Below are 21,140 nucleotides of genomic sequence, written 5' to 3'. Positions count from 1 at the left end.
CTCAGGGAGGGGCTTCTCAGCATAGCTGGACATGGGCGGCTAGCTCCCATCTCTTCCTGCATTCACCCAGCCCCCAAACCTTTCTGCACAGCCCCTCCCCCACACACACCCCCACCCAGCACTATCCTGTAAAACAGCAGTCAGACCCTGCCAGTCCTTGCTTGAAGTTCCAGGGCTCCCACCTCACTCAGAATAAAGTTCCACTCGGCACTCGTGTCCAGAATGAAGGTGTGTGGTGTCCCAGGGAAGTTGCAGAGCTAATTCTAGGAGGAGCTCAGACAGGGCAAGGGCTGGTCCTCAGGCACTGATGGAGGCGCCAGCCACCTCTAGAGAGTTGATGATACATAAAGTCTTGGAAGTGAAGAGCTACCGTCGGCAACATTGTCACACACCCCCGAACATTGGTCTTTGAGGGAAAAAAGGACAGAAGAGAGTGGTCAGTGCCACACCAGCCCTTGGTGGGTTTGGCGGGCACCGGGCCCTGTCTTGAAGCACGCTCCTGCCCTCCCCAGTGCCTCCTTGTCATTTTGGAAGACATCATTTTCTCCCCACGTGCTCCTCTTATCTCCCTCCTGTTAAAGGATCTCAAATATGCACCCGATAAAGTGGGACAAACACCCGCTTCCCAGCCCCTTCCAATGCCAGCCTCCACTTTCTCCGAAGTAATTAAGATAAATGCAGCTGATAATTTGTGCTGTATTCTTAAACGTACCCTCGGGCCATATCTCAGATATAATTTTACCTGCAGAGGTTTATCTGCGCACTTGAGTAACAGATAGTTTTTAAGCAAAGCGGCAGCGTTTGAAGGAAAAGGAAGGGGAGATATTTGTGAAATAAATGTCAGAATGAACCACGCCACAGCCCCTTAGAGCAAGAACAGCTAACTGGGAACCCTGGGTGCCGTTCTGGGCCACTCCACTCTGCTTGGGACTTGGGGCATGTCTGGCTGCCCAGCCAGCCAGGAAAGGGGCTGGGATGGGTGGGGGACACCAAGAGAGTGGCACCTGCTGGGCAAGGGCATCGTCACAGGGTGATGAGCATGGCTGTGTTCTTCACACTTCTGCTAGCCATGCTCATCTCAGATGACCTGGAAACCGACCCCTGCCCAGGAGGGCCGGCAGGAAGGGCCCCTGGGTTTATCCACCACGCCCACTAGGAGTGGACCAGTGGTTGGAGGGACCAGGCCAAGCCTCAGGCTAGTCGTGGTGCAGGCTCAGGGAGGCTGGGTGACCAGGGCAGTGCCCAGGGAGATAGCTTAGGTGGCTCGCGAGGGTAGGGGCCTGGAAGCAAAGCAGGGATCAACAATCGCAGAGGCCAGGCTGGACTCAGGCAGGGCAGGGGCCTCCCAGAGGCCCAGGAGAGCGACTTGGTGGTGGGGGCAGGGTCTACCGGCTATTGGCCCTTGGACTGCTCTGAGCTTCAGTTTCCCATACGGTACCCAGGTTGGGCTGGGATTCTGCTGCCCTTTCCAGCTGGTTCTTGCCTCTTGTCTGGTGCCTTGGATGGGGAGCAGGGCTCAGGGGTTGGTTGTGGACGTGTGCCCACGCATGTCCACAGCGTCCCTGACCCTCTGTGGCCTCCCATTACCTGCCGATAAAACCCATTCCCCTTGCCAGCCCCACATGCTCTCACCCTGGCTTCCCAGGTAAGAGTCTCCACCTCAACTCATGCTTGAGAGCCCCTCACCAAGGCCCCACCATGCATGGCTGAGTGATCAGTGGTAACTACTGGGTGAAGCACTGCCTCGTGAATAAATACCTCTCAGGTTGACTCAAGCATCACGGAGGCCTTCTCAAAAGAGGCAGACTGGTCCAGAGGAGCCTGGAAGAGCAGTGACCACATTCAGAACAAACATCTGTTAAGGGCTTACTATAGCTGGTCTGCACGAATGATTTAGGTGTGTTGTCCCCTTTAATCTTCCTTGACAACCCTTTGAGGTCAAGACTTTGATCATCCCTATTTTACTGGAGAGGAAACTGCTCTGCGAGACTCAGGCTGGCTCCAGTCCCGCAGCTGGGAATTGCTAGAGCCAGGATTCAAGTCCAGGCCAAGATAACCTACTGCATGGTCTCCCTGGAAGTGGGTAGAAATCAAGAAGATGGGAAAGAAGGGAGGAGGTGTCCTAGGCAGAGGGAACTCAGCAGGAAGGGCCAGGCCTGGGGCCCGCTGGAGGTGGAGATGAAGGGAGGAGGGAGCCCAGCTCTAGGATAGGAGGCCACGGCCGAAACGGGGCAGGTTAAAAGGATAAGTGAGGGAAGAGGATCGGGAGCAGAGGCGGACACTGTGCAAGGGGCAGGGGGACTGGTGGCAGCACAGAGAGGGCAGGGGCCCAGGCCTGTGGCAGAACCACCCTCACCAGGAGCTGCCGCCCACACCCAGGGCCGGAGCCAACCAGCACGACCGTAGTCTCGAGTTACCTGGAGCACGGGGGCCAGGCTTGTTAAGAGAGGGGCCAGGTAATGTTTCTGAGGGAAAGGAGATTCCTGCACTCTGGGGTTCCCTGGGGCAGCCCTGGATCTGAAGGATTGGATCTCCCCACTTCAAAGGGGCCCCAGGCTGCTGAAACCTACACCGATGCACACCAGGGGGCTTTGCCAAGTGTCTGGGCTGGGGCGGGAACCCGAGACCTAGGGCACGCGCTGCCCCAAGCCTGCCCCATGATCTGAGCACGGAAAGCTAGTCCTGGAGCACCCGGAGGGGCAGCTGGCATTGAGGACCCTGCGACACTGCAAGTAGAACGTCGGGCCTACTGATTGGGGGCTGAGGAAAGAGGGTGATGGGGTGTCGGAGCTCCGCCCACAGGCTCAGCACATGGAAGCAGAGCACCCCAGGGATGGGAAGGGGCCACTGAGGCAGGAGTGAGGTAAAGAGCCATTCTGTCCAGCATGGGGCAGGCATGGTCCTGAGCAGGCCTGCTTCACCTCCCTGTGTGCTTTACTACATGCTGTATGACTTGAATAATCATGACACCTCATTTATCCATTGACTTTTCCTGTAAGCGCCATGAGTCAGAGGCAGTGAATTAGTCACTCACAGCTATATGCCCAGTGCCCAGCATAGCATCTGACACGAATGCGCAGATCTGTGAGCGAATAAATGAATGAATGGGAAGGTGTAGTGAAAGCTCTTCTACTGAGTCACTGGTGGCCTCCTGTGGTCCTCCTCCCTCTCTGGGCCTCAGCCTGCCTGCCTCCGCCGGGAAAGGGCGCACAGTGATGCCAGGACTTACATTAAAGCCTGGGGTTCTCTGCTTTGGCAGGATGAATGCAAGTTGGTGTAACCAATTACTTGTCTATTGCTGTGTGATATATAGCAGCTTAAAGCAACACCATTATTATCTGTTTCTATGGGGCAGGAATTTGGGCACCTGGGCTGAGAGGTCTGGTTAGAGCCTCTCAAGCGATTGCAGCTGGAATGTCAATAGAGGCTGCTGTCTCATCTGAAGGCTCAACTGGGGCTGGAGGAGCCACTTCCAAGCTGCCTCCTCATACAGCTGTGGGCAGCAGGGCTAAGTTCTCACGGACCCTCCACAGGGCTGCTTGCATGTCCTGATAACATGGCACCCTTGAGTGACCGATCAGACAGAGAGCAAGGCAGAAGCCACAGTGCCCTTTATGCCCTAATTTCTAAAGTCCAACCCCCTCACTTCCACCATACTCCATTCATTAGCAGCAAGTCACCAGGGCCAGTCCACCTTCAAGGGGCGGGAATTGAGCCCCATCTTTTTGAGGAAGGAGGATCAGAGGATTTGTGGCCAAATTTTAAAACCACCCCAGGGATTAATTTGACAGATTCTCTGCAAATCACAAATGCATTTGCCTTTTGACCCCACCATCTCAGAGTTTACCTTGCGGTTCTCACTAGCACTTGGTTTGTGGTACTGTTTGTAAGGTCCATATATAGGATAACCCAGTGTCCATCCGAGGGCATCTAGATACATGACCGTTCATCCATTCTGCAGAATATTCTATAGCTGTGTGTAGTGGAGAAACAGACAGGCAGACGGACAGACAGGAATCTCTTTATGGAGTGCTATGGAATTCTCTCTGAAATACGTTGTTAAATGCAAGAGAGGTGTGGAACAGTGAGTGCAGTAGACTATCTTTTGTTGAAGAAAGGGGGAAAATAGGACTGTTTATTCATATTTGCTGGTATTTGCCTCAAGAAACTCTGGAAAGAAACGTAAGAAGTTTCTGTGTGCTTACAAAACAGGACAGGGGAACAGGTCAATGGGCCAGGGTGCAAGGTGAGACTTCTCACTGCAGAACTTTGAACGTTATCTCGAGTTCAGGAGCCACACGAAGGTGTGATCTATGCACACACAAGAAAGTACAAAAAGAAATGTAAAATAATCATCAAACCTGGGGCAAAGGCAGACCGCTGACCCCCAGCCCTGCAGGGTCGCCTGGCTGAGCTGAGCTGCCTGCCAGCCTCCTGAGCTCACCATCTCCCTGTAGCCCCATGACAGCTTCCTGGTACCCTGGGACCCTGCTGGCTTTGCTCGGTGTAAGGGGACCTCGCCTGGGAGCCACTCACTCCACCCGACTCCTCCCAGGGCTCTTGGCCCCCAGCCAAGCACCACATAGATTCTGACACACTTTCCATTTTCCTTGCAGCCAAGAAATCCTCATTCCTCAAGAAGCCGTGCAGCGACCCAGCTGAGGTCCCAACTCCCAGGTATGTAGAAGAGGACGGCTGGCCTGGAGGCTGGCAGGCCACCACCCGGCCAGGGATGCCCCTGTCCTGGCCTCCCCACCCACCCCACCCCGGCCCCGTCTCCTTGTCTCCCTCCATCTCCCTGCTCAGGCGGCAATTGGAGCTGCCAGCTGCCTTCCTAAGAGACCATCTCCCCAAGCCAGCTGTCAGGGCCGACACGTGGCTTCTAACCGCAGCCCTGAGCCAGTGAGATGAACTTTCCGGGCAGCAGCTTGTCACCTGATGTCCTCCACCAGCCAGCAAGTCAGGCCTCCTCAGATCAGACCCCTTCTTTCCTGAGAGAAGCCTGGGGCACAGTTGTTTAAAACCAAAAATTAGCTCTTCTTCCTGTTTTCAGACCCCGTCCAGCCTTCCCCAAACCCCTTCTTGTAGTTTCCTCATGACGTTTCTCTTTGTGCTGATGAGCAAATCGGACTTAACAGTTATGATATTGACTGGAAAATACGTTGCCCCCCACCCCCGACCTTTTCTGCTAAATGCTTTATGAAGTTTATTCACTGATTTCGCCCTTGCCATGATCCTTTGAGATAATTTCCAGTGTTATTCCCAGATCACAGATGAGAGAAGCCAAGGCTGGTTAAGGCTGGCAGAGGTGCCTAGGGGCATGCACCCTGCATGGGCGGGGAAGTCAGAACCAGGGTCCCGCCCACCCACCCTCTCAGAGGCTGCTCAAAGCCTGGATCTGAGGGGCTCACTATCTGACAACTACTCCACCTCACCTGCCACCCCCTAAACAACTCTGGAAGCTGCCCAGGCCCCAGGCCCTCCCCACTTCTCTGCACCAATGTCCCAGTGGCGGGCTGCTCAGGAGCAGGCGAAGGAGGCCCACAAGCCCAGGAGGCCCTGGGAGTTCAGAGGCCCTCAGCACCTCTGCACGGCCGACCTCATGGACATTGCCTGTTGCAGTTGGAGCCCTTGGGCCTGGGTCTGGAAGTTGGCCTGGGTTTTAACCCCTTAGGCTGTCTGAGAAGTTCAGGAGGGGAGGTCCCACAGGCCAGAGCCCCTCCTACTCCTAAGGAGGACCAGGCACCAGCCCACAATGGGTTCAAAGAGGGCTCCCAGACAGACTTTCACTGAATCACTGCCCTGAAGCTGCATGAAGAGCTATGCCTGTGGGGCGTCCCTGGAGCTAACGGTAAGGGGACGCCGTGGCCTGGGTCAGAGTGCACGGAGAAGCAGGCCACCCTTGTCCAAGCTGTGGGCTGCGGCCTGGCTGCCCGCTTACTTGGGGTCCCACTTACTCACCCTACAAAGGCCTCACTGTCCTTCAAGAACTGGCCTAGTTCTGAGCAGTTCCTTTCCAGGCACAGAACTCTTTCTCCAAGTTTCCTCAAACAGCCTTGCACCTGCCTGTGCTCACAGTTCCTACCCCTGAATGCCCTCTACATCCTTGTGCCATGAACCTGGCCATCCACATGGCAAGAACAGATGCTGCTTCCTCTAGGAAGCCTCCTCTGATGCCAGCCGGGCAGGAGCGCCCTCCTCTGACCCCTGTAGGCCCTAGGTTAAATTCTATCTAGCATGCAAAATGTGTTCAAGAAATGTCGCTTCCTGACCCACATGCTTAGCTTCTGTGGGCCCTCCAGGAGCTCTGAGCCCAGGCCAAGTCTCTGAAGCTACTGTCTGTCTACTCCCCTGGTCACTGTGCATGGGGCAGGCATCCAGAAGCACTTGTGTGAGTGTGAACTCATGAACAAGGGGTCAGCCCCAATAAGTGGCCCTCCCACCAAGAGCAGCTGGTTCTGGCTGCTGGAAACAAAAGGGCCCTGGTCTGACCCCCTCCCCCTTGGCAGATGGAGAAGCAGCCCAGAGGTAGACAGTGCCCCACCAGCAACCAGGCAGCCAATCCACCCACAAGACAACCAAGCAGCCTGGCTACAGCTTGTGACCTCAGCCCTCGAAAAAGCAGCAAGGCGGATTCCCAGGTCTCAGCTCTAAAAGTCTCTGCTCAGAAGTAGCATGAGTCACTGCTGCTCACAGCTAGTAGCCAAATGGAGCCATGTGGCCAAGCCTACCGGCAATGGGACAGACAGGAGCAAACCTTCCATGGGGACAGTAGAATCTTAGTCATGTGATCTACCACCTGGATCCCCAACGGGGAGCCTTCTGAGCAGAGCTCAGGGCTGCCTAGAAGCCACAAGTGCCCCTGAGAGCAAGTGGGGCTGTGCGGTCAGAGGCATCTGCTCCTCCTTAAAAGCCCACACAGGATGGCTCCGGTGGCCCCACCTAAGGTGTGGCTGCGACTTGGACAGACCCCATGCACAGATGGGGACACTGAGGCTGGCATTCCAGGAGGGAGCGCCCCTGCGTGCCAGGCATCACGCCAGGTCACATAGAATGTTAAACCTCAGGACGACCTTGTGAGGGAGGCGCCATTACCGTCCCTATTTCAAAGGTGTGAAAATTGACCTTTCCTCAGTCATGAATGCCTACTATGTGCCAGACTCCAGGCCATGGGGAAGGAGCAGGGAATAAGCCACAGGCTCCCCAGCTCAGCAGCCACGGGCTCAGGCAGAAGCAGGAATAGTCAGAAAACCACACAAACAGTGGACAACACATGAGCAACCTGCTGTATGGTTTGGACACAGAGACTCATGTCATCCCACAACAGCCCCATCGGCGGGGCTCTCCTGGGATCTCCATCTTCCAGGCACAGGGAGGCTGGGGGACTCAGCCTCCCTGTGCCTGGAAGATGGAGATCCCAGGAGAGTCACAGGGATCTAGTCACAGGTCCCATAGGAGGTCAGTGGCTGAGCCAGGACTTGCCCCAAGCGGTTCAAAGTCCAGCAGGGGGAATGGCATTGCACAGGCCCTGCCCCCTCTCATGCAGGGGGCTTCATGAGGGTTGCCACTGTCCCCACACCAGGCATAGGCTGGCTGATCAGGTGTCCAGACCATGTGTGACATGGCTTGGGGAGGCCCCTCCTGGGGACCCCCTGGGCCCTTCACTAGCTGTGAGGCTGTGGAAAAGTTACTCACCTCCCCAGAGGACAAGAGAAGTGATTGGTAGAAAGCATTCAGCTGCCCGGTCCCCAGCCAGGTGCTCAGAAAGAGCTCACAGCTGCTGTTACTGCTGTCATTTATTCATTCAACAAACTTCACCTACAAGCCCTTGCCCCAAAGCCTCCCAGTCTCAAGATGGAAAGAGGAGTGGAGGGTGGGCCTGAGGCAGTGGGGCCCGGAGAAGAGGATGAGACCTCTGCTTAGAGAGAAGGGGCCCCCAGGCTACTGAAATGGGGGCGGGGCCACTGGGCAGACCAGGCAGGGAAAGGGACAACGTGGTGCACTCTGCTGGCCAGTACTGGAACAACATCCACCCGGGAGAGGGACACGTGCCCCAAATCAGGCAAAACACCCGTCCTCAGTGGATGCAATTCCTGGGCAGGTCTTCAAGTGCAGAGAGCAAGCACCAGTGGTGCCTGGTGCTGCCTAGAAATACAGATGTAGGCCCAACCCTGGGGGGCTGACCAGTGGACCCCCAGAGCAAGTGGCTTGAGGCTGTCCTGTGCTGACCAGCCCCAAGATTCCCACAGGACCAGGTGAGAGCCTCAGGCCAGACTCAGGTGTGTATAGTCTCACCCCTTATTTCCCAACTCGGCTTCAGATGCAAGGCCCCTCCTCTTGGCAGGCGAAGGTGTCCCCTGTGTCCTTCCTGGGCTATAGCTCAGGCTACACCAATGGCCACCAGGTGCCTGTCATCTCTGTTGTGTGGCCTCTACAGGTCTGGGGCCTCTCTGCTCACAGCCTGGCCAGCCCCCAGCAGGGCTGCTCTGAGGTAGCCAGGGGTCTTCTGAGACCAGCAGACCCCAAACAGCACTCTCTTTTTCTCTTTCTGCCTCTCACCCTCTCCCCGACCCCTAACCCCTGGTTTAGTCTAGAAGGAACCCTTTTCTCCTCTTATGTCTCAAAGTGCCATCGGAGCTGAACCCCTTTCCCTAACAATGGGGGCTTTCATGTCAGTTGCTTCTGATCGCAGCCTGTCAAGACCTCCATGGGAGCCGCAGAGCCTCCATGGCTCCCTACTCACTTCCATCCTTTCCTTGCAGGCTCCGCTCAGGACCATGAGACCAGGCTTCTCCAGCGGCCCCCAAGGGGCGAGGATGGCCGCCCGGCCCACTCCCTGCGGACACCCTCGGACCACCACATCTTCCTAGCGCCCAGACAGAGGGGCCATGCCTGGGGAGCAACCCCGTGGAGCGCCGCCCCCAACTATGACCGGAGGCTTGCAGCCCTGCCAAACGGCCAGTGGCATAGCCAGTGGCTCAGCTACGCAGCCCCCTGGCGAGGACAGTGCCCTGGCCAGCAGGTCCACCAAGGCCATCAGAGAGGCGGGCAGTGGGGCCCAGGCCCTGGAGCCTCCTGATACCCAGCCTCAGCAGGCTAGGGAGGTGGAGCCCAAGGCCCCACTCCCGAGAACCCAGCCCCTAATCATCCCCCATGGGAAGGGTAGCAGCCCCCAGGCCCCGCCAGGGAGGATCCACACACAGGCTCCCACGCGGCGTGCAAGCAGGGCAGACAGCAGCCCCAAGCAGCTCTACAGTCTGAGCATTGTGGGCTCGAAGGCCAGACCAGCCTTGGATGAGACCCCTGAGGGCCCACAGCGTGAAGCCCCCCAGCCCCCAGAGGCAGAGGCCCCACCTGCCCCAGATGAGCTCAACTTCCAAAGGTGCTTCCAGGAGACCCCCTCCAGCTTTACCTCCACCAATTATACCTCACCGAGCACAACCCCTGGGCCCCCACCCCTCAGGGCCCCCCAGAGCAGCGACGCCAGTCCCTGCAGGCCGGCCTCCTACTCGGAATTCCAGGCCAGTGGGGCCACTGCCTGGCCTCCCACTGCTGAGAACAACTTTCCAGGTGCTAGTTTCGGGGTGTCCCCCACAGAGCCGGAGCCCTTCCCTGAAGGCAGCAGCCCCAGGGTGGCCTCCTTCCAGTTCCCCTTCCCTGCGCTTCACGGGGCCGGCCCAAAATCCTTCCCCGAGGACACAGCTGGGCCTAAGTACTCCAAGAGGGCACTGGTATTTGCCTTCCCCCAGCCTCAGGGAGCGTGGCCTGAAGAGGCGGTAAGCACGGGCCCTGCCTACCCGCTGCCCTCCCGGCCTGCTCCCCAAACCCTGCCCTGCTACCCCAGCCAGCCCAGCGGCCTCAACTCCCCCAGTGACCTCGGCCATGCTCTCCCCCAACCTGGTGCTGCTCACCCGGTCCCCCACCCCTTCTCAGAGAGCACAGCCACCTTCCCAGACAGTTTGCACAAGAGCCTGACCAAAGCCCTCCCCGAGAGACCACCTTCAGCCCACAATGGGCTGGGGAGCCCCAGGGGACCCCCAAACTCTCTACCCCAGAGGCACTTCACCGGGCAGGTGTATGGAAGCCCCAGAGCCAGCAGGGTGGGCACCAGTCCTGGGTCTCTGGACACAGAGCTGGCCACCCCCGGGCCCCTGCCCACCAGACAGCCCCAGCTCTGGGACCCCGCCACAGCCCCTTACTCCACACCTCCCTTGGGGCCTCCATCCACCGCCAGGAGTGTGTTCTTTGAAGGCCAGCCCAGTCCAGGCCAGCAGCTTGGCCTTCCCCAGAGCCCCCCACTGCCTTGGCCCCAGGTGCTCCCAGCCACTGGGCCTAACCCCCATCGAGTAGAGATGCTGAGCCGGCTGCCTTTGCCCCCAGGGGCCCCAGAGTGGCAGGGAGGCAGCCAGGGAGCCCTAGGTGCTGCCAGCAAGACACCCGGGCCGGGAGAAAAGCTGACGTTGCTGAGAAACAGCCCGGGCCAGCACGGCAGTGGCTCCCCGGGGCTGTTCACCTACAACGGGCTGCAAGACCCCGGAGCCCAGCCCCTGTTCTTTGGGGTGGCCCAGCCCCAGGTTTCACCCCGAGGGACCTCTGGCCTGCCCCCAGCCAGGCTGGTGGGAGCTTCTCCCAGTGAGTCCCCACTGCCTTCACCTGCCACCAACACGGCTGGCAGCAGCACCTGCTCATCACTGTCACCACTGTCCAGCAGCCCAGCCAACCCCAGCTCAGAGGAGAGCCAGCTCCCCGGCCCACTTGGGCCGTCCACCTTCTTTCAAACCCCTACTCACCCCCAGGAGACCAGCAGCCCCTTCCCGTCCCCAGAGCCCTCACACACCCTCCCCATTCACTACCAGCCAGAGCCAGTCAAGGCTTTCCCTTTCCCCACAGAGAGGCTGGGGGCCAAGGGAGCCTTCAAACACCTGGAGGAGGCCCCGTTCCCCAGCACGGTCCCTGATGTGGGCAGCGGGGGCCTGGAGGGCTTCCCGCCTGAGCCGCCCCCATACTCTGCCCACCACTTCCCACTCAGCAGTGCCAGCCTGGACCAGCTAGATGTGCTGCTCACCTGCAAGCAGTGTGACCGCAACTACAGCAGCCTGGCTGCCTTCCTGGAGCACCGGCAGTTTTGCAGCCTGCTCCTGGCCAAGACCCGGGAGAGACACCAACAGCCCTCGGGGCTCCCCACGCCCCCCGCCACCCCCTCTGTGCTGGCCTCCCCCAAAGCACCAACCGGCGGGAACCCAAGCCCGCTCGGCCACACTAAGACGGTCCCCTTCCTGCTAGGGGGGGATGTCCGAGTGGACGGCAAAGATGACCCCTTGAGGACAAGTTTCTTGCCTGGCCTGGCTGCTGCCCCTTTCCCACTCCCTGCCTCAGACCTGGACCTGGAGGACGACGCCAAGCTGGACAGCCTCATCACCGAGGCACTCAATGGCCTGGAGTACCAGTCAGACAACCCTGAGATCGACAGCAGCTTTATCGACGTCTTCGCCGACGAGGAACCTTCTGGCCCAAGAGGTCTCAGTTCTGGGCAGCTGCCCAAGACCAGAGTGGGGGCCATGCCAGAGAACAAAGCCCAGCTCCCTCTCCCGGCCGTGGCTGCCCCACTGGAACCCCAGGACTCCCGCCCTGGGAACAGGAGCTACCTGGCCTGCAACAGACCTAAAACCCGCTCCCTGGGCCCAGTGTCTGCAGAGGCAGATGGGGCCAGCCTGGCCAGCCAGCAGAGGAAAGGGAAGCAGTTTAAGTTTTTCCGGAAAGAACTGGGCACGGCCAACACCACCAAGAGGCCGGGCAGGAACACCAGAGCCACCTGCCTAAGGACCAAGAGGAAGGGCAACAGAGCTGAGCCACCACACCCCCGGGACCTTAGAACTCAGGGCCCCAAGGGCCACGCAGATCCCAGTGGCCAGGCCCTCCCAGTGGAGACCAGGAGCTCTAAGCGCCTCCGACTGTCTCCCGGAAAGGATTCCAGGAGGAGGAAGACGCGGAGTGGCACCTGGAGCAAGGAGCTCATCCACAAGATTGTGCAGCAGAAGAACCAGTTGCACAAGCGGCAGGTGCGGCAGGACCAGGATGGGCGCGTCTCCCTGGCGAGCCAGAGGCCCGAGCCCAGCACCCTGGATGGCGGGCTCCAGGAGTACGACTATGCCTCGGAGTCTGAGGAGGAGGATGCCTTGCAGCCACGGGGCTCCCGCTTCACAGGCCAGCCCCGCCACGGCTCTCAAAGGTGGCATCGGGGTGAGAAGAGAAAGGAAGTGGACTTGGCCCCGGGTTCCCGAGAGGATCGAGAGCAGCGGAAACCCAAGAAGGTCGTGAAGCAGGAAGTCAAGAAGCCAAGTGAGCCTTGCCCAGGCCCAGTTGAGAGCCCTGAGGCCAAAGCGGGCCCTAAGGAGAGAAGCCCCAAGCATCTCCCGCAGGTTCCCACCAGCGCCAAGACCCCAGAGGAAAACCACCCATCACTAGACTTTCCCCAAGAGACCAAGAACTCTGAAATTGCTGAAGAGTTTCCCCCTGATACCACAAAGCTGCTCAGAGGTGTTTCCAGTTCTTCTCCAGCCACGTGTGTGGAAGGAAGTCCCTGTCCCCCAGCCCCAGAGCAACCACAGCCAGGCAGAGAGGACACCGTGGTGCCCCACAGGAGCTCACCAGCACCAGGTGCAGGCAGTCTGCTGGGCGTCTCCCCATGCACAGAACATCCCATCTCTGGTAACAAAGAGGACCCTCCTGCCTACCTGCCAAGAGAATTACTGGTGCCTGTCATTAACACCACCACTGCCTACCCTGAGCCCAACATCCTATTTTTAAAGACCCCTGATCTTGGCTGTGACCCTGCTCTTTTTAACAGAGACTCTGTGGCTCCAGCTACCAAAAAGGGGCCCCAGCCTTACAGTAGCCCCCACAGTGAATTGCTCCTTGGACCCAAAGAACTGGCTGGCTGTTTCCACGAAGACCTATACTCCAAGCCCTCAGCTCTAGACACTCTGCCAGCCAGCAACATGCACCTTCGCCAGGATGGTGTGGACACCAGTTCATTCAAGCCAAAACCTCCCAGGAGTCCACCCTACACAGCCGACACAGACCCACACAAAGCCAAATCACCGCTGACCTCGGAGTCCACGCCTCTCCTCTCAGGGCTGCCCATGGATGGCTTCAACTCGCCAATCTATAGCAGCCTGTCTGGAAATGAGGATACCAACTCACCATCTGTGTGCACCGAACCTCCCCCAAGGAAACCCCAGCTAGACCCACCATACCCCTCACTTCTCCCTGAGAAAGGCTGGTCCTTGCTGGAGGAAGTGTCCCCGATGCTGTCCAGCCATCTGGGCCATTTTCCTGATCTCTTAGGGGAAAAGGCATTCAGTAAAAAGCGTCCCTGTGAAGGGACAGTGGCCTCCAGTCCTTCCCCTTTGCCCGGCAAGGTTAGTGAATGTAGCATCGCTTTTATGAACAGCCTGTCTGAGGATGAATTAGAGATCAAGAGATTGGTCACCGAATTAGAAAGTCAGTTGCAAAGTCAGGATGTACATGAGGCCCCAGGAGAGTTGTGTGGAGCTGAGCACAAAGGCAAGGTGTGCTCGGGCACAGGCACCCCTCTGCCTGGCCACCAGGCCACCTTGCCCCGAAAGGACACATTCTCTGCAACCAACCTCACTGGTCTTGAGGAACTGAGTCCACGCCAGGAAGGGGCAGAAACAACTGTAGCCACCAAACAGGGGACTCTGGGGAGTCCCAAGGAGGAATGGCCCTCATTCCATCCGGGAGAAGCAGCCCTTCTCCCTAGCACCCACAGAGACCGGATTTCTGGAGCTCCTTTCAGCCCCACTGGAGCCAGCCTCAGTTTCCAGCCAGTGCAGAATGTCAGAATCTCCAGGACGGGGCTTCTCGAGGCGGAAGAGAGCTGTAGGGTCCGCCCAGAAGCCTGTCTGCCCGACCCTAGAGAGCCACTCAAGCCTCCATCAGAAAGGGAGAGTTTAGTAAAATGCAGCCCAAACCATGAACCTTTACCTCCTAAAAATGACACAGCCACCAGAATCCATCACAGCAAAGACATCCTGCTGCTCCTTCCCTGCACACAGAGAAGAGGGCTATTCCCAGGATCCCTCAAGGCACAGGGGCCCTGCCAAGATGCGCCTGAGCTGGAAGCACTCAGCAGCCCTGTCGCCCATCTGGCACCTGACTTGGCATTTCAAGGTGCCAGGGTTCTGCATCTGGGTGCCACTCCACCTTCTGGTGCCAGTCACAGTGATATCACCAAGGGACACTCTGTAAGCATCACAGGCAGGCCAGAAGGAGCAGGGCCCCACCCTGTGGTGGGGGGCCTTGGCTCTGAGGATAATAAGGAGTTTGCACCAGCGGGGGCCTCCCCACATCCTGCTTGTGTGCCTGATGCCAGTCCTGGCAGGAGGCCCCAGGACCCAGCCACAAGCCCCCTATGTCAACTCCAGCTCCTGGTGGCCAGAGCAGCTGAGAATGAAAATGACACACAGGGGTTACAGGGGCCTCTGCCTGCCAACACCCAGAACCTTCAACAGAGCAGTCCCTCAGATCGGGAAGGGGACAGCATAGAAGGTGAGAACGTCACTCACAGTCCTGCTAAGAGCTCTGATAGGGGCGTGCAGATGACATCTGCCCCTGAAATGTCCAGATGTCAGCTGGGACCAGAGACAGATGGACATCTGGGCTTGCTCGGCCAGGCTGAGAAGCTCAAAGGCCAAGGCAAAGCCAGCCAACTACAGCCAGATTACTGGGGGACCCCAGAGGAGCCAAATGACCTTGCCACAGTCAATGCTGATCCTGAAACCACACAGGCCAGCCCAGCTGGGGCTGCAAACCAACTAACAGGACAGCTCCAGGGAAGCAGGGCAGCCTTGGGCCTTCAGAATGAGGCACGGGCCATCCCAAGCCCCACCTCTGATGCAGCATCTTTTGTCCCGACCTTGGCAGCAGCCCACTCCCAAAATGAGCCTGAGGACTGGACTCCAGAAGAGGCAGCCAGCCCGGGCCTTAAGAAGCACCTATTCCTCTCTGGGGAGAGCCCAGAACCCACCATGAGTAACCTAGCCAGATGTGCCCCCTTGCCCATTTCTGTAGCCACCCCGGTTCCCTGTGGCCTTGAGCACCTGCTCCAGGAAGACCCTCCCACGATGCCTTCAGGTGAGCTGAGGGGGCTGGTCCCAGCCTCTCTATCCTGCAGAGACCCTACCAGCCCAAAGCACCTGCCAGCCTGTTCCTCTACCTGGACAACTCCAAAAAGGGCTGACTGTACCCCTGCCCCCACAGATGATGGGGCTGGGGGGCCCCCAGCGGCACCCTCCTCTTTAAGGACAAGCCCCTTTGGCCTCAAGGAAAGTCTGGCTTGCTGCCCTCTCCTGGGAGAACACAGCTCCCTGGAAGACCCTCCCTTGGGCCAGCCCAGCTTCGTCAATGTCTTCACTCCCACCCATGTTGGGGACCACCTTAAAGGCCACATTTCAAGAACCCTAGAGAGTTCCAGAAAAGAGAGGCTGAGGGGATCTTCTGTCTGTGATGCCCCTCCTCCCCCAAGAGTGACCATCAAGGCTGTTGCCCTACCCAGCATTCCTGCCACAGGCATGGCAGCAGTCGGAGGCCCCAGGGCTGAGTGTCCAGACCAACGCTGCAGGGGAACCCCACCCCACACCGGCCCTGACAGGATGCCCAAAGGCCCCTCCTCAGAACCCCCAGGAAACGGGGAAGGCCAGAGCACCACTACTGTGCCTGCCGACCCTTCCACCCAGGAGACCACAGGGCCAGAGCCCCATGCCTGCTGGGAAGGCCAGGTGGGGGCCAGCTCCCAGGGCCAGGAAGAACTGGAGATACCTGGGGCTGAGCACCCTGGCATTACAAAGGCCTCCGAAGCTGGTACTAGGAGCCCAACAGTCACTCGCTCTTATGAAGAGCTCCATCCGGGCAGAGCCACCTCTCTAAACAGCACAGCCAGCAACTCCAGAACCGACTCCCCCCAGAGCCTCAGAAATATCCTCTACCAGATGCCCCAGGAGGACACCCTCTGTTCCCAGGACCCCAGACAGAAGCCTCGTGGCTTTAGAAAGAGACCCGTGTCCACTGAGAATGGCCACTGGAAGGACCGAGACCCCAGCGGGCAGCCTGTGACTTGTGAGGTTTGCTCGGCTACCTTCCGCTCCAGGCCGGGCCTAAGCCGCCACAGAGCCAGGAAGCACAGGCTGCACAGGGGGGCCAGCTCCCAGCCAACCCCCCTGGCGCTGCCCACTCCCCACCCTGGGGAGCCCGCAGCCCAGATGTGCCGCACCCCTGGAAAGAAAAGCCGCAGGGCACCTGTGAAGGAGAAACTGAAGCACGGGCCTAGTGGCCCCAGCCACATTGCTGGTTCGCCTCCCATCCAGGGCTCCACGGCTCCTGAAGACATCCCAGGTCCTGACACATCCAAGGGGCTCAGGCGGGGGCTTGGCATTCTGGGAACACCAGGTTGTCCCCCCAGCCGGGAACCACAACCCCCAGGCCCGGTCAAGCAAGGGGTGGACATGAGTCCTGCAGAGCCCAGGAAACGGGACCGCCTGGAGAGGAATGAGCCTCGTCCCAAACAGGCAGTGAGAGGAGGAGGCCGGAGGTGGGGCAGAGAGCCCACAGACGTCCCCAGCAAGTCAGAGGGAAAATCAAATAAGAAAGCGAGAAAGCCAAGAACGAGAAGGTTCCGGGAGGATAGTAGTCCTCCAGTCTCTCCTGATGTGATTTCAGATAGGAGCCCCTGGAATCCATCGGCTGAGGTTGCCATTTGCCCAGCCCCTCCGAGCCACTGCCTCTCACCAGAGGCAGAGCTCGAGACCGAGGTCATACAGCCACCTCTCCCTGTGGCCACAGACCTGGAGAAGATGGCCACACAGAAGTCACCTGGGAATTGGGTGGCCCGTCCAGGGAGGATGAAGGGGGTGTCTCCTGGGGAAGGACCAGGGGAGCAGAAGGCAGCTTCGGCAAGGGGGTGCCAGGGATCCAGAGACACCAGGACATCGGGCATCTACAGAGGGCCATCACAGGCAGCTAAGGGTAAGCCTGCAAGGAACAGCAGAGTGGCCAAAAGTGAGTCAGGGCAAGGTGTCTGCGCGGGGCACAAGCCCCCATCTGGACCTTCAGGACCTCCAGAGAATTGTGGTTCTGAAGCAGGCAGCACCATCAGCACTTGCCTCCAGAGCCCCCTGCACAGCCCAGAAGACAGGGTCCAGGAACATGAGTGTGTGGCTCCTGAAGACCCCAGCTCGGGTCTCAGGGACCCTCATAGCTTGTTTGATGATGAAGCCTCCTTTTCCCAGCTCTTCCCTCTGAGCAACCGCTTAACTCGGAAGAAGAACCCCCGAGTCTACGGGAAGCGCTGTAAAAAGCCAAAGCCCCCGCCCCCACTGGAGCCCAGTGGCGAGTTCCAGGGCAGTGCTGCTCTGTCCTCTGCCCGCCTGCCCACAGACCTCAGTGACTCGGGCTCCCTCTGCTTGTCTCACGAGGACCCGTGGAGTGACGAGGCCATGAGCCTGCCTGAATCCTTCCTCCTGGAGGGCTTCCTCAGCAGCAAGATGCCTGGCATTGACCCCTGGGCCCCTGGGCCCAGACCGTGGGCCCTGGAGCCTGACCTGGATGCAGACTATGCCAAGCAGGGGCCCTCCTGCAGCGCCGAGGATCACCCATCAGAGAACATCCCTGAGCTGCACATGGTCCCAGAAGCTTGGCGAGGCCTGGAGCTGCAGGCTCCCACTGATGAGACCACCTCTTCTTTCGGAGACATGAGCCCCGAGCCTCCCAACCTGGAACGAGAACACTATGACTGCGGACTCCCAGGGAACGCCATGGATCTCGAGAGCTTCGGCGCCAAACTTGAAATGCAAGATCTGTGCTTCCTGGGACCCTGTGAGGACCCTGTGGGTCTCTCCAGCATGAGCTTCTTAGACTTCAAGGCCACAGCAAACTCCCAGGGACCACGAAGCGAAAGGACAGAGGAGGCAGCCGGGGCCAGAAGGACCCCAGGCAGGCACAGGCAAGCCAAGGCCGGGAGGGCACCCTACAAGTGCAGGGTGTGCTTCCAGCGCTTCCACAGCCTCGGTGAGCTGGACCTCCACAAGCTGGCCCACAGCCCCTCGCCTCCCCCCACTTGCTACATGTGTGTGGAGCGCAGGTTTGGCTCTCGTGAGCTGCTGCGGGACCACCTGCAAGAGAAGCATGTGCAGGGCCGCGCAGGGCTGTGGGCCTGTGGCATGTGCCTGAGGGAGGTGGCCGACATCTGGATGTACAATGAGCACTTGCGGGAGCACGCCCTTCGGTTCGCCCGCAAGGGACCGTCACGGAGGTCCCTAGGGGACCCTCCTAGATGCTGGGAAGGGGACAGCACTGTCACACACTTTCTGAGCAGCATCATGGGGCAGGTGTCCAAACCCCACAAGGGCAAGTGCTCAGTTGGCCAGGCAAATGAGGGCCCTGCAGAGAGGGAAAGGGCAAAACCCAAGGCTCGCGCCAACAACTCAAACCAGGATGGCGCCTCGATGACAGACAGCACCTTGGCCAATGGCAGCCCGTCAGCCTGCAAAAACCCCACTCCTCCCAGCAGTTCTGCTACTCTCCCCAGCTCCACCAAGACGTGCCCCAACCCATCCCCTGACCCCTGCTCCAATCGCGAGCTTCTCCTCCACAGCATCCCAGTGCACCAGGACTGCAAGGACCCCTCCCGTGACTGCCACCACTGCGGGAAGCGGTTCCCCAAGCCCTTTAAGCTGCAGCGCCACCTGGCGGTACACAGCCCGCAGCGCGTCTTCCTGTGTCCCCAGTGTCCACTGGTCTACCCTGAGCCTCGTGAGCTCCGCATGCACCTGGCCAGGGAGCATGGAGTGAGGGAAGAGCAGGAGATGCAGCATACCCTGCTGTACACCTGTGAGCTCTGTGCCAATGTCACACACATCAGCAAGAGATCCTTTGTCTGCAGCTCCTGCAACTACACATTCACCAAGAAGGAGCAGTTCGACCGACACATGGACAAACACCTGAGGAGGGGGCAGCAACCCTTCACATTCCGTGGGGTACGGAGGCCAGGAGCCCCTGGGCAGAAGGCCCCAGCCCGAGAGGGCACACTGCCCAGCAAACGGCGAAGGGTGGCCACGTCCAGCAGCGCCCCTGGGCCAGTTGTGGACCAGTCTCTACCCCTGGACAGCAGCCCCACCCTGAGTGAGGTGACCACCCCAGCCCTGCTCCAGCCCTGCCTGGAGGCGCCTCCAGGTGGCATCAAGGGTCAGCCCAGGACCCCAGAGAGACCCATGGACCCTGTGAGCAACTTGGTCAGGGGGAGCAATCTGCCCTCTGACCCCCAGGAGCTCTTGCTCCCATCTCTGTCTCCTTTCCCAGCGGCCTCAGCTGGTGGTAAAAATGGCCACAAGCCAGACCAAGCCCAGGAAAGCCACACAAACGAGGCTTCCCCAGGCAGCCCAAGGCCTCTTCTACAGCAGGCTTTCCCGGTGGAGGGGCCTCTGCCCCGGCCAGGGGCCAGAGGCCGAACTATAGAGGAACAGAGGCCTGCTGGCCTGTTCTCAGGGAAATGCAGGACCCCAGGTACCCCTGGCAAATGTGCCCCTGCCTATTGCCCAGAAGCACCCTCCCTGCTCCAGAAGAAGCAGGTGTCTACATGCCACATGGTGCCTGAGGGGAACACAGGGGGCTCTTCCCACAAAGGCAGTACTGCCAAGCATGGGGGCTGCCGGAATTCATCAAAGGACAAGTCAGCTTTTTCCACTCCCAACAAAGCACCCAAGTTCCCAGTGCCATCAAAGAAGGCCATGGTCAGCCCAACACCTGGAGAACCAACCCATGGCACTGAGGACAAGCAGAAGCCCACTGCCCTCAAAACCAAGCCGGGCCCCAACAGCGGAGGCCATGGAGGCCAACAGCACAGCACCAAGACAGCAGGTGGCAGCCAGCCCCAACCAGCCAGCGGGCAGCTCCAAAGCGAGACAGCTACCACCCCAGCCAAGCCCAACTGCCTAGGCCAGAACCCCACCCCAGACAAGCCCCTGACTCGAGCTCCAGCCAAGAGCTACTCTAAGGCACCAAGGGAAGCTGGTAACCAGAGGCCCCAGGGGAGCCCGGGCCCCAGGGAGGATGGGGAGGGCAAAGAGAAGAAGAGAAAGGGCCGGGCCCTCGGACCAACCAAGAATGAAAATGTGGGGAGCTTGGGGAGAGCTTCAGTCCCTGACAAACCACCCCGGGCTCCCCGAAAGCAGGCTACTCCCAGCCGTGTGCTCCCCTCCAAGACCAGATCCAGTAGCCAGAACAGCGCAACGCTGCCCCAGCCCTCTGAGCAGCAAAAGGGGGAGCCTGGCCACTCATACCGAGACTTCAGACGCAACAAAGACGGGCTGGGCAAGGCCTTCCCTGAGGCGAGACCCCTGCACAGGCCCCCTAAGAGGGGCAGAGCTATCCATGGTGCTGAACCTGCCAACCCCCGTGCCTGCTGGACAGCTGAGTCCCAGAGCGACCTCCTCAGCCAGCTCTTCGGACAGAGACTAACCAGCTTCAAGATCCCTTTGAAAAAGGACCCTTCTGAATAATTTATAGGAGTGAGCAAGTGCATGGGAGAAGGGCTGGGGGACAAGCCCAGCAAATGAGGGACTCCTGTCTACACTGGTGAGCTTCAGTCTTCTGAGAGAGTTCTCTTGGAGGCCACATCTTAATCCATCTGACTTACCATACAGATGCTCAGACTTCGGTGTTAGAGTTGAGACTAATGCTTTGAGCAGAGCCTGGGATGGATGGACAGCTGGAAGGTGAGGGTGAAGGGCAGGCCAGCTGCAGTCTCTTTGAGACCACACAGCTGTTTTCTCAGTACCAAGAACTTGAAGGAAGAGCAGCTCACACCCCACATACTGTGTGCTCCCATTGTGTAGGCACAATACACCACAGAAGCCCCTCCTTTGATGGTTTGCAGAGGATCCCCCTCCCTATGTCAGCTATCAGGGAAGTGCAATGAGGCAGCCATGGTCAGAAGGCGGCAGACCCCTTTAGTCTTGTTGCTGCTGTAGCTGGAATTCCAAAGTGGCTTTACAAATCAAATGGGATGGGGGGTGGGGAGTGGCAGGGCTCTCCACCTAGAAGAGTGGTTTGTGAGCTGCCTGACC

General features: G+C 59.1%; 1 protein-coding gene across 1 annotated transcript in view; it reads left to right on the top strand.

Annotated features, from left to right (window-relative positions):
* The window catches only part of ZNF469 (zinc finger protein 469), a 51,264-nt gene extending 30,124 nt beyond the window's left edge, over positions 1–21,140 (top strand). Inside the window, exons 2-3 of the mRNA XM_011371896.2 lie at positions 4,617–4,677; positions 8,763–21,140. Of these exons, the coding sequence (XP_011370198.1) occupies positions 8,889–20,573 (11,685 nt within the window). The 5' untranslated portion in view covers positions 4,617–4,677; positions 8,763–8,888 and the 3' untranslated portion in view covers positions 20,574–21,140. The remainder of the gene's footprint in view (positions 1–4,616; positions 4,678–8,762) is intronic.

Source organism: Pteropus vampyrus, unplaced genomic scaffold (assembly GCF_000151845.1).
Source record: "Pteropus vampyrus isolate Shadow unplaced genomic scaffold, Pvam_2.0 Scaffold196, whole genome shotgun sequence".
NCBI lineage: Eukaryota > Metazoa > Chordata > Mammalia > Chiroptera > Pteropodidae > Pteropus > Pteropus vampyrus.
The sequence above is the reverse complement of the archived record's forward strand: the minus strand, read 5'-3'. Positions and strand labels throughout refer to the sequence as shown.